Here is a 14135-nt window from a genome sequence, read left to right on the forward strand (position 1 = left end):
CACACCTCTACAGAACCACACACACACCTCTACAGAACCACACACACACACCTCTACAGAACCACACACACACCTCTACAGAACCACACACACACCTCTACAGAACCACACACACACCTCTACAGAACCACACACACCTCTACAGAACCACACACACACCTCTACAGAACCACACACACCACTACAGAACCACACACACCTCTACAGAACCACACACACACCACTACAGAACCACACACACACCTCTACAGAACCACACACACACCTCTACAGAACCACACACACCTCTACAGAACCACACACACCTCTACAGAACCACACACACACCTCTACAGAACCACACACACCTCTACAGAACCACACACCTCTACAGAACCACACACACACCTCTACAGAACCACACACACCTCTACAGAACCACACACACACCTCTACATAACCACACACACCTCTACAGAACCACACACACACCTCAACAGAACCACACACACACCTCTACAGAACCACACACACCTCTACAGAACCACACACACCTCTACAGAACCACACACACCTCTACAGAACCGCACACACCTCTACAGAACCACACACACCTCTACAGAACCACACACACCTCTACAGAACCACACACACCTCTACAGAACCACACACACCTCTACAGAACCACACACACCTCTACAGAACCACACACACCTCTACAGAACCACACACCTCTACAGAACCGCACACACCTCTACAGAACCGCACACACCTCTACATAACCACACACACCTCTACATAACCACACACACCTCTACAGAACCACACACACCTCTACAGAACCACACACACCTCTACAGAACCACACACACACCTCTACAGAACCACACACACACACCTCTACAGAACCACACACACCTCTACAGAACCACACACACACCTCTACAGAACCACACACACCACTACAGAACCACACACACCTCTACAGAACCACACACACCAGGCACGGCGCCAGGATTCCAGTTGTGGATGGGCCAGACCAATTGTGGGTGGTCCTTGAATTAAAAACGTGAAAAAATGACAGACTAATATACTGTTATATTATCTGTGCATAATAGAGATTTTAATAGCTTGATGCTCTTTAAATATTTCGCTCTCTCTCCATTACGCACCATACCTGGCTGTGCTTTAGCGCGTCACTCTATAGACCTGAGGCCTATAGACTGTAAAAGTGGTCAGGAATCTAATATTTCCCGCATAGTATAGTTGATGAGGCTGACTATTTCATAATTCTGTTTAATTGTTTTAAGTTTTCAACAATATTTTGATATCATTAGCAACAGACTGAGCTTGGCTTATTATACAAAGAAGATGCATTCAAATGTAGCCTAGACTACTGCGAGATAATAAATAATACAATAGTCTACTGCCAATTCATGGTCATCCACAAAGATTAACAGCCCTTTAACGCAAATCGGATCAAGCATCAACAAAGTATGCTGCATTGCAAAAACAAAGCATTTCAGAAGCCTTTATGGCTAACTTATCAGGCTAACAAATAACAACTGGGTAGGCTAGGGTTAGGGTTAGGCCTAACCCTAACCCTAACTCTAACCCTAACCCTCATACGTTAGGGTTAGGGTTAGGCCTAGCCCTAACCCTAACCCTCATACGTTAGGGTTAGGGTTAGGGTTAGGCCTAGCCCTAACCCTAACCCTCATACGTTAGGGTTAGGGTTAGGGTTAGGCCTAACCCTAACCCTAACCCTAACCCTCATACGTTTAGCCTACAGGCATGCTTAGACGTGTCATTCCCCGAGAAACCGTTTAGTAGGCCTACTTGTTCCTTTTGAAATACGATAGGTCACTCAAAGTTTCTTATGCACGCTGAACGTGAAAATGTTCTTCTACCTCGATTGCCAGCATTAGCAAATTAGCAAAGCATTAGCAAATGAAAGAAAATAGACACATAAACGATAGTGATGGCTCGTTCGCGAACAAATCAGTTCCAATGAACGACTCTTTAACAAGAACGAACCGACCTGATTCCCCGTTTCAGTTCGTCTGCCGAGACTCGACTCCCAGCTCCACCCACTAGTCGCTGAGTCGCACTGACTGGCGAGTCGCCATTCGTTCACTGACTGTTTAGTGGTGAAGACTCGAGGACTGAGACGTCACGAGAGCCAGACGGGCAACAACATCCCGATTCCGAACATGAAGCACTCCTCAGCTAAAAGGAACTTAGTTAATGTTGTGTTGATTGATGACCGTTTGCAACATTGCACGATCGTGATTCGTTTGAGAACGAGAACGAGGGAGGAGCTGAGTCTGACCGACTCAGCTGAGAACCGTGATTCACCGCTACCGGAAATGCAAACAAACAAACGACTTTTCTTGGCGAACTGTCTGACGCGAACTGATTCATTCAAACAAATCATGAAATCCACCACTAATAAACAATAGAATCAGAAAAGCCTCACCAACTGATGTCATTTGGTGAATTAGTATTCACGGCCTTGCCCACCTTGGCTTGCAACGGCCCACGGGGAGACAGTATTGAGTTTGTGCCTGTGCTGTTTGTGGCGATAACAAATCAACGTTGCATCTCTTGACCAAGAAAGAAGAGTTGAGGAAGAAATGGTTGGATTGGACATTACCACTATTTCAACATTTACGGGCCCGGGCACATCCGCGTGAAGCCACACACACACACACACACACACACACACACACACACACACACACACACACACACACACACACACACACACACACACACACACACACACACACACACACACACACACACACACACACACACACACACACACACACACGAGGAGTGAGGGCTTAACTGGGCTTTTTTTTTTTTTTTTCCTCCCATTATTTCCAACGTACTAGCCCACACCGGTGGCGGCTAGACGCGGCGGTGGCGGCGTGACGCCCGCTATCCTTCACGCCACTGTCCTATTCCCGGCGTCGCCGCACTTGAAAAAGCGCGTGTGTTGGGCTTAAATGTTGCTCTTCTTTCTGTATTCGCCGGTGCATACCGGCCGGGGAACGGCAAATACAGAAAGAAGAGCCGCCTCGGGGCACTGCGTGAGCAGCTCTCCTCACCTCCAATAGACATGTGTTGCGATAGACGACCCCAACATAAGCTCTACAAGTCCACCAGGCCAACAAGACCACATTAAGCAAGATGCTGAGCAGCCAACAGCGAGGGCAGCTGCTTCTGTGTAATCTGATCAGGATGCAGTAAGAAAGCGCGTGCGCGGGTGTGTGCGTGCGTGCGTGCGTGCGTGTGTGCGCGTGCGTGCATGTAGATTTGCTCTGGTCTTCCGAAAATAAGTGCCTGGTGTGCTGAAGTCGGAACCAACCCACAACGAGGATTGGTCTCTTTGGGTGTTTACACTCAACGAAACTAAACTAAACAAACGGGTTGGTTTTGAAATAAGCTAATTAAATCATTTTGTGTTGGTGTGGCTAGTGGTGTAGTTGGTTGGAGACCAGTTTCTGATTTGTGGGTAAGGTTAAATAAAAGAGGGACAGCAGCAGAATTGCGTCCGATCTATATACTTGTGTCTTCATGTGTGTGTGTTTGTAAGAGCATGCATGTGTGTGTGAGTGAGAGAGAGAGAAAGCACACAGCATGTATGTATGTGTGTGTGTGTGTGTGTGTGTGCGGGCGGGCGTGTGTGCAGCCATCATCAGTGTGTCTGTCTCTGTCCAGCGAACTGTTTGTACTAAGAGGCGATTCCTCTGATGGTGATCAGCAGCTCTCCTGGCCACCGCGCCTCCTCTCTGGCCCTGATACAGCTTAGACACACACACACACACACACACACACACACACACACACACACACACACACACACACACACACACACACACACACACACACACACACACACACACACACACACACACACACACACACACAATTAACTGGCCTTTTCAAACTGCTTCCTCTGGCCTCCCTGTAATCATGTGAGGAACGGCGGGAGAGAGAGAGGCGTGTGAGGAGGAGGAGGTTAGCAGGGCCATTGAGTCACTGAGGCAGCTGTCTTGGTCATGGCAAGCAGCCTGATTATCCCTACGGGAAAAGTAAAAGGCCCTCTAACCCTTGTTGTCACTGTTTTTTTAGATTTGCTCACCCTATTTAAGATGTATTTACTGTTAATAGGCACTCACGTGACAGAAGACGTAGTTCCTCTTAACAAGCGCACCTTGCACAGAGTTGGGTGCCTCCTAACGGGCATCACGCCAAGCATGGTAAAATTTAAAAAAAAGTATTGCTCTCCAGGCACATCACATCATGACCTGCTAAGTCGGTCTGTCATTCCAAACAGGCCTACATCAACACCGTTTGATTCCTCTTTGTCACGGAAAGGTTTTCCGCTATGAGTCCGATCTGAAGATTTAGTTAATGTGGTCATGGTCTTTCTGTGTAACAACCAAGACATTATACAATAGGGCTCTGCCTGAAGCTACACAGTACTTCAGACTCTCAGTATATCAGTGGTGTAGCCTGGAAATCTAGACCCATCTAGAAAGCTGTAGGGTCTGGAGTAGGCATGGGCGATTCGCGAACGATTCGGTCAGAATGAACAAATTCCGAAGGTGAACGACGAGAACTGATTCCCAAAAAGAAGAGAACTGATTCCTTTTTTTTTGTACATAAAATAAAAATATGGTCATGTAAATAAAAGATACAAACGAACAGAGCTTCGTCTCCCCTCGACTTCATATTGATTGAGTCTAAAACGTTCTCATATTGATTGAGTCTAAAACGTTCTCAAACCACACGTGTAATGCTCGAGCGGCGTTGTAGGCTAGTGCTACAGAAATTAGCTGTTTTCCCGAGCACCGTCACCGTCTGAGACCTTCTGGTGGTTTTAAAGGCTCCGTTTGCAGGCGTACCTCATATTTAAAAGCAAAGCGGTGAGGCCAGACACCTGAGATGCCCTGCCAAATGACGTAACTGACCATATGACTTAACAAACTGAACGAACTGAACGAACGAATCAAACGAACGATTTGTGATAGTGAAGGGAACTGAAAGAACTGATTCCCGGAAAAGAATAATTTTGCCCATGCCTAGTCTGGAGTAATGAAAATGGCCCAACTCGAGGGGCGGAACCAAGCATGCATTTGAAAATATCACTGCACGCAATTGGATAACACTACGACCAATAAGAAGAATACAAGTGGTGACGTATCCAGACCAGTGGAGCTAACCAATAGATAAGACTCAGTGGTTCCACCAGGAAATGTCTTAGTCAAGGTGGTCGCTGCCCAGAACAAGGAGGTGAAAGTTTTGGGGGTATTTTGCTCAAAGATGCCAAACCGCACTAATGAAATAAACAACTGTTACTTTGTTTATGCATAGTAATAATAAAAAATATATATATATATTTATATATATATATATATATATATATATATATATAATTATTTTTATAGACTACATTGGTAGTCAAGGCGGGGCCCTAGTATGGTTAAGGCAGCCACCTTAACCATACAGTGCTGGGGGAAACACTGAGACTTGCCGTATCTAACCCTTATTCTAACTACACAGGACGTCTATTGAATACTCGGTGGCACTTGTAGTACCGAGGCAGTACTGTCCAGTTGAATTGTTTCTGACATACACTCGGCACAATAACAAAAGTGTGAAGATGCAGATACATGAGGGTGAGAACTCAACTGCGTTGATTCAATTCAGGAGAATTATTTAGAATAAGGGTAAGGTCCATTTGATAATAATGGCACCTCTTGAAAGTAATTGATGAGATTTAACCGTAAAGTCTTTAATAATTGAGATTTAACCGTAAAGTCTTTAATAATTGAGATTTAACGTAAAGTCTTTAATAATTGAGATTTAACCGTAAAGTCTTTAATAATTGAGATTTAACCGTAAAGTCTTTAATGTAGACTATAAGTCACGACGCTGTCTGAACCAACCCTTCCAGTTGTTCTTCAGTGAAGTGTGTTGAGCGTTACCTGAGGAGCCGTGTCATGGCGTGGCGACAGACGTAGTGCAGCGGAGTGTTGTGCTGGTACGGCTCCCCGTATGAGGCGTTGGGGTCCAGGCCCTCCCTGAACTGGGGGTTCCCCTCGTAGAGCTGCCAGGCCAGGGCCTCGTCTCCGCTCACCAGGGCCTTGCGGAACTTAGTGGCCGTGTTGCCCATGACGTCAGCCTCTGTGTGGGGGAGCGGTTGAGGCTAGGGGGGCCGTTGGCTACTGGCTAGAGGAGCAGGGCTGTGGCCGACGTCAGGCTCACACCGCCTTCTTTCTATCTTCCTTCCTCCCTTCGTAACTGACCTCCTTCCTCCTCCTTCTCCACCTCCCCCTCCTCCACTGCCACCTCCTTCCTCCTTCTCCTCGCCAGGTCACCAAAGGTCAGAGTTCAGAGTGCCATGGTTAACTGTACGCCCCTGCCCCGTAAACTGGATGAAAGAGGGAGAGGGGGAGGGAGGGAGAGAGAAAAATACATTAGCACGGCGACAGGGGCCACCAATCAAGACATTGGATCAAAAGGTATGATGGGAAACACCGGGGAGGGATATAGAGACAGAGAGACAAAGGGCGAGAGAGACAGAGAGAGAGAGAGACTAAGAGAGAGAAAGAGAGAGATAAAGACAGACAGATACACAGAGAGAGACAGAGACACAGAGAGAGAAAGAGACAGACTAAGAGAGACAAAGAGAGACAGAGACTAAGAGAGAGACAAAGAGAGACAGAGACAAAGAGAGAGATAAAGACAGAGACAGAGAGATAGACAGAGACTAAGAGACAAAGAGAGAGATAAAGACAGAGACAGAGAGATAGACAGAGACTAAGAGACAAAGAGAGAGAGAGAGAGAGACAAAGACAGAGACAGAGACTAAGAGAGAGACAGAGACAAAGAAAGAGACAAAGACAGAGACAGAGAGAGTGTAGCAAAGAAAAGGAAAGTCATGTCAAACAGGAAACAGGATGGTTAGATCAACAAGAGATTTGAGTAAGAATGAAAACAGGTCATGGGAGGGGAGAGAGAGCAAGAGAGAAGGCGAGAGGCTCAATACATCACTTGATTCATTGATCGCCTCGATACGCTGCATGGTGAGGATGTTATCTCCCAGGAAACACAGATAAGAGGTGTGTAACAGGGAGGGAGAGCAGGAGAGAGAGGGAAAGGGAGACAGTGAAACAGATAGACAACCAGCGAGAGAGAGAGACAAAGAAGATGAGTTGAAGGGCCAGGTTAATATTTTTCTGGCAATTGATCCGTTAATATAATGCACAATCAATACAGTGACAGTTGTGAATGCTGTTGAGGTCCCTGTGCATTTCCTGCTTTATACTGGAAGCTGCATTTTGTGAAAGGGGCGTGCTTAACCATGCATGCTTGGTTCTTGGACTCTCAACCAGAGAATCACAAGAATTAATGCTTTTTGATGTCTAGGAGGGAAATAAACACAGAGGTGCCATACTTTTAGCCAGTAGCCTTTTTATTTCTTGCACATACGAATTGTAGTTCCAACAGGGTGCCAACTTTCTTTGTCTTCAAAAAACAGTCAGTTTTGTAAAAACATACACAGGAACAGGGGAGGCATGAGGCACAGGGAAACCCCAGAGGAAGCTAACCCAATAATCAGATTATTGGGTTAGTCCGACTATGATTGGATTTTTAAAATGCATGTATACACCTTAGTCTGACTAAAATCTGACCGAATCAAGTTTCTTATAGTCGGATTAAGACCCTAGAATATTCGGTTGATAGTCGCATTAATCGTGCATGTATTCAATCGGATTGGAATCGGATTATGCGTTCTGCGCATGCTTGGAATTCTTTCAGAAGGGGCTGTGACCCAGGAGTTGAAGGAGACGCTAGTCATTTAATTAAATCACAGAGAAACAGAGATTTATTTAAAAAGGTGGTGAAAAAGATGGAGGAAGCCGGGGCCTCTATGGATTCTGTTTTTTGCTTAGGAAATTTTCTTTCCTAATGAGATGACCTGGAAATACTTGGTTGTTCGAATTCTAAAAATGCTTAGGAAAGGTGCCTCGATGCAACCTTTAACCCACCTTTAGCATAGGTTACTCCTGACCAACCTTTACGAAAGGAAAGGAGATATTTGTAACCCATAATCCTTTACGGCAGCAATAAAGAACAAGGCCACAAAGTTATAGAATCTACCCGAAGACGCATGAGAGATGCGGTAAAACAGAAGAAGAGAAGAAAAGAAAATTAAAAATGACCAATTACAGAAACCTAATTATTTGAATCGCAATTAAGTAAATAAAATTACATGAAACTACACAGTTGAAAATGGTGCAAATGGATTAACTGCAAATAATTAGGGCTGTACGGTATGGACTAAAATGTATATTTGTATGTTTTGACCATCTCTTTAAAGCCCTTTCTATCGACATATTGAAAGGAAACCATGTCCTTACACAGGTAAACAGTCAGTGCGTTTACATGACACTCAAGGAAGTCGATTTATTGGCTTATTCCAACTATGATTGGATTACTAAGATGCATGTATATACCTTAGTCGAGCTATACTCGAATCGAATTGGCTTACTCATAGTCGAGTTAAGACCCCTAGATAATGCGATTCATAGTCGAGCTAAGCGTGCATGTAGCCAATCGAATCGGCTTATGCGTTGATTTGCGTTCTGCGCATGCTCGAGACGTTTTCCCGGGGCCGTGAGCCGGAAGTAGAAGGAGACGATAGTCTTGTTGTTGTTGTTGTTGTCGTCGCCGCCGTCGGATAAGGGATAACGAGAAACGGCGATTTATTTAAAAAGGTGGCGCAGAAGATGGAGGAAGCCGGTGAATGTAGTTACCCCCTATAAGAATTGTGTCCCGGCCGCGGGAGCGCGCATGGCATGCATTCATTAAAGGTGGAAGCACACAGACACTACGCTTCGATTTCACCCAAGGCTGAATTAAAAGTACGTGTTTTTCTAAATGTGTGTCATCAACAAGGTTGTAAAGCAGTAACTTCGGGCACATCTGTCAAAATAAATGTTTTTTTCTCCCGACGTGTTTACGATCTTTATTCATTCCTTGCGATGCGGCGGGGAATGCCGTAAACGGACGGGCGTCGGAGGGGCTGCTGCGGCGGGAGAAAGATGTTTTCAGCAGACAGCTGTCAACTCACTTCGGATAGGCGATTTATTTTAAAAGGTGGCGCAGAAGATGGAGGAAGCCGGTGTCGTGCCAATGTAGTTACCTCCTATAAGGAGTGTATCATCATCAACGTGCATTCAGTACACACTACGCTTCGATTTAACCCAAGGCTGAATTAAAAGTCCATGTTTTTCTAAATGTTGCTCATCAACGAGGTTGTAAAATAACTACGATCTTTATTCATTCATTGTGCCGCGGCCGAACTGACGGGGGTATTCTCTGATATTATGAATCTTACAGACTGTGTCAGGTTCTCCGAGTCTCTGGTACCACAACAAGTAAAGACTCCTAGTCGGGTTTATCTCGCCCATGGGCAAAAGGAATTGGGGGAAATTAACTTTGGCTTTGACTCTCTGAAGTCCAGATTGAAACGCGACATGGAGGAGAAAGCAATGTTTCAGCAGACAGCTGTCAGTTCACTTCGGGTCTATATCATTTCTCCGACGCTCCATTGTTGTTCCTCTCGGTCGTATGCGGACTGCTCCGCCGGCAGAGCAGCCGGAGGAGTCGGCATACGACCGAGAGGTCGGAACAATGGAGCGTTGGAGAAATGATATAGACCCGAAGTGAACTGACAGCTGTCTGCTGAAACATCGCTTTCTCGAATGAGTTTGTTGTTGCTGGTGACGTAAAGAGGTCAACCGGTGGCTCTATGACCACTAGTTGAAATGGGCACAGTGCCACCTATCGTACCGGGGCATGACACGCTTCGGCCAATGAATCGATTTACTCACCGCCATGTATACGCGGACAATTGCAGTTGTCCAATTGAGGAGCATAATCGAGCTATGGCTTTAATCGAATTAAGCTGTGCATGTAAACGTACTGACTGACAGCTTTTGTTATCTCGTTCCACCACTGGCTTTTTTTTGTCGTGAGGAATGGCTTTGGAAAATGCCTGCGGAAGCATTCTCTGAGATGCAGAGACAGCTTCACGCTACCAGCGTCTGTGTCGTACGCTGTGGAATGAGAGCTTGTGAAGCTTGCTGCGCGCCTGCGTGCTTACGCAATAGCAGACTGCCTGAGAAGGCAGTATCGCTGTCAAATCTGTCCCTGGGAAAAGTAACGTTGCGCCAAATTGTAAAAGGAACTCTGTTTCGTTACTATATTTTCAGTAGTTATGCGTAACTTTACTTTTTACACTAAAAAGTAGTTAGGTTACTGTATTTACGCGTTACTTACTTTGTTACGCGTTACACACAACATTGTTTATGCCCATGTCACAATGTCCCGAAATTGACACCAGATAAACACACAAATGTGGAATTTTGAATTTCGCACGAAGATGGCCCCGAACTTGGTCAACAGCCGAAGCAAGTACAATGCCTACAGAAGGTCAAACGATGGCACCCGAACCACACACACGAGACGTCGTTTTGAGGGTATAATGCGTTTGAACTAGGTCACGAAGGTGTCACGTGACCTCCCGTTGGTATAACACCTTCATATAATCATCTATCTATCTGATATTTAGATATCATCTATCATATCTAAATCTATATAATCGATATATAATATATTTGTCGCAGCCGTTCAAATGAGGCTATTGATTTTCTGTTAAAGGTGTCTGACTTGTTTATTTATGAATCATATCCATTTTTTGAGACCCGCACCTGCAAAGTTCAGCACCAGATCCGACCTGTCATCCGTGATCAAAATGAAATCCGCACCAAAACATCGAAAGGATCTCCTTTGGGTGGCTTTCACTCGATTTATGCAGAGTCTTCGGGCAGCGCAGTGTCATCGCTGGAGTCCCCGCTCCACGTCTGACAAATGATCAGCTGTTGGAACCAGACGAGGTCTCTTCGCAGCTGGGAGTCAAGTGTCGTATCGTTGACTAAAACGGACGTTACAATCTGCCTGTTTTAGCAACTTTTATGCGGGTACCCGACCCGTTGCAGGACTGATATTATATAATACTGTTTATGCTGAGACAGCTTTGCTTTTTGCTACCTGTAGGGTCTGTGTGCGGGCTTTGCGCGCAGGTATCTGGTGTGTGTTTGTCAGGTGAAAACTAAACGTCAAGGGAAAGAGGCGGTAGTTGAAAAAAGTATTAACACCGCTCATTAAGTTCACTCGTTGCTTATAATGGTTTATTCGTTTCCCAGTATTATTTCCTTAATTTAGAGGACAGTTTTGTTAATTCTTTAATTGTAAAATAAATGCAATCATTTTTTTAAGTCGCAAGTTTTTTTAATTATTGGAAGCGAGTCGAGCTGACCTCGCCTGCTGTACCCACGGTCAAAATAGCCGAGACAATATCTATATAATCATTTTGATATAGGCCTAATAACCAGGAACTGAATTGTGATTAATTGTGATTGAAGCTTTGGGAGTTACACACGCCTCTGCTCTGTAGAGTTACTCAGAACTGACTGAGGAAGATGCTCTGAGGCTGGCCTTTTATATGTCCACGTTACCATGACACATCGAAAATGCTTGAGCTACTCAAATTCGGCTGTCTTCGCCGACACCGTGGTTCCATCTCGATGTCATCGAACTCTTAATACGACTGCTACACAACGGCATTGCGAGGGCTTCACGTAGTCGTGGTGCCTTCCTAAGACAATCGGGCAGCTTCTTGTTTCCTTCGCATTGTTTTCGTGAGGCGATGGCGCCGATGATCACACAAACATGACACGACTTGACAAGATGCCATCACAATGGCCTTACGAAGGGCAAAATGGACACACAAATTCAATATGAAAATGAACCTTCGCAAGGTTCTTCGGCAAAACTTTGGCATGCCAAAGATTTTGGCACCGCTCACAAAGTTGCTGCCGGAGCCCGAGAAACTCCACCGGCGGTCATACGACGGCTTCAGATGCCCTCATGAATGGCCGGATGTTGTGGCCGGATGTGCACTTTCTATACCATTTATACCGTACACCCCTAGAAATAATGTCAACTTATTTGTAGTCTATATAGCACTTACAAAAAAGCAGTCAAGCAAAGTGCTGTAGAAAATAGCCTAACAAAATGGAAAACCCTAAATATAATAAAGAACTCATAAAAGACCAACATCATAATAGTTATTTTCGTAGCCCATAATTTACACCATAAGAAATGGTGTTCATTTCAACATCAACGTAAGTTAAATATTCCCGTTGGCCAAGTCCGACCTAAGTGATTCTCACTGTTGGCGACAACCTGATTAAAATTAATACGACAAGAACCCATGGATCGAAAGAGTGCTTGTTGTAGTCCATCTTCAGGAAAATTGTAGTTTCACGCTAGAGACGCTAAAGGTCAGCAATACTCGCCGTCACACTAGGGCTGCACGATTATTGCCAAAATGATTATCACGATTATTTACCACAATTATTCATTGAAAAAAAAAATCTTTCAAATTTCTACCACCCCCTAGTGGTAGGAGCCACACACTGTGCTCAGCGGCAAATTGCCGCCAGGCCACGCCCCCCCCCCCCCCCCCCTGCTGTGTGCAGGACGGACTCAGCGCTTGGTTTGCTTTGCAGCAGAGGTAGAGCGTATACTGCATGGGCGGGGCTCGTTTTTTTTTTCGTTTAATTTTTTTTGCGGATGCATTATTTAAAAAAAATATCGCGAGAACACTACGTGTCATCGTGTGTAGTGTATCCCCGGCCGTGAAAGCGCATGCATTCAATGCAGGTTCACCCCGTTCACCCAAGGCTGAATTAAAAGTCCATGTTTTTCTAAATGTTGGTCATCAACAAGGTTGTTAAGTAGTAACTTTGGGCAAATCTGTCAAAATAAATGTATATATTTTTTGTTATTCATTCATTGCGCCGTGGCCGAACTGAGGGGGATATTCTCTAATATTATGAATCTAAAGATTGCATCGGGTTCTCCGACTCTCCACAACAAGTAAAGACTCGTAGTGTGGGTTATATAGGCCTAGCCTGGCTCCGCCCACCTCCGTACTTCCGCTTAATTTTCATTTCCCTTCAGTACTACGTCTGGGTTTGCGGTATTTTCGCAGGTTTTCTACCCTAACCCTAACCCTAACAATGGGATGTCGGGCTAGTGGGCTGTGGGACCAAGGGAGCGTCGGAGAAATGACATGGACCTGAACTGACAGCTGTCTACTAAAAACATCTTTCTCGAAAGAGTTTGTTGTTGCTGGTGACGTAAAGAGGTCAGCCGGTGGCTCGATTACCACTAGTTGAAATGGATTTACTCACTGCCATGTATACTCGGACAATTGTAGTTGTCCGAGTGTAATCCCATTATGCTGTGCATGTAAACGTACTGACTGTTTCACATGAACACCTTGTGTGTGTTTGAGTGAGTGAGTGAGTGAGAGTGTGTGAGAGAATGTGTGTGTGTGTATTCCTGCATACTTCACTCTATGACCATCTGTCTACACAAAGGCCCTCTATAGTTTAGTTCTGTTAGCTACAGTTAGCCACAGGCTAGCCCTGTTGCTAACATTTCAACAAACATTATCAAACAAAATAAGTGTGTGTGTGTGTGTTTTATTAGGTCAGTCTTTCTGCTTGGCTCTCTGCTTTACTTCCAGTTCATTTCCCCTCCATTTGTGTCACTCCCTTTCTATCTCTCCCCCCTCCCTCCCTCTTTCTCCCTCCACCCACAGTCTCTCTCTCTCTCTCTCTCTCTCTCTCAAAGGACAGAAAGCCTGGACATGGATGACCTTTGAAATTGGGCAACTCTAATAGGTCCAGCGTCCCAAATCTATATCTTTTTATTCAACATATTAACAAATGAGATTCAATGATCAGTTAAAGAGGCAATGCAAGGATACGCAACATGAGCCAGTGCTGTTGAGTCTACGTTGATTCCTCCTTTAAGGCAACTATGTGAGGTCTGTGTTACAACATGCTGTTTCACATTAACAACAAAGATGTGAGCATGAATACTTTCCAAATCCTGACATCAGCAATATCACAGGTTTGATTTAATTACGTGTGTATTACCCTTAACTACAGATACCAACTCATGTGTTATGTGAACTACTTCGTACATTGAACACA

The 14135-nt window shown here is 45.0% G+C and overlaps 1 protein-coding gene across 1 annotated transcript in view; it reads right to left on the reverse strand.

Moving 5' to 3' along the window:
• Nucleotides 1-14135, reverse strand: part of LOC311365281 (ankyrin repeat and IBR domain-containing protein 1-like) — a gene marked incomplete at its 3' end in the record, with an annotated part of 39223 nt that overhangs the window by 24055 nt on the left and 1033 nt on the right. The window contains 1 exon segment of the mRNA XM_084484801.1: nt 5982-6427. Within this exon segment, the coding sequence (XP_084340927.1) occupies nt 5982-6169 (188 nt within the window). The 5' untranslated portion in view covers nt 6170-6427.

The sequence above is a fragment of the Micromesistius poutassou genome (genome assembly GCF_964030765.1).
Source record: "Micromesistius poutassou genome assembly, chromosome: 20".
In the NCBI taxonomy this organism is placed as follows: domain Eukaryota; kingdom Metazoa; phylum Chordata; class Actinopteri; order Gadiformes; family Gadidae; genus Micromesistius; species Micromesistius poutassou.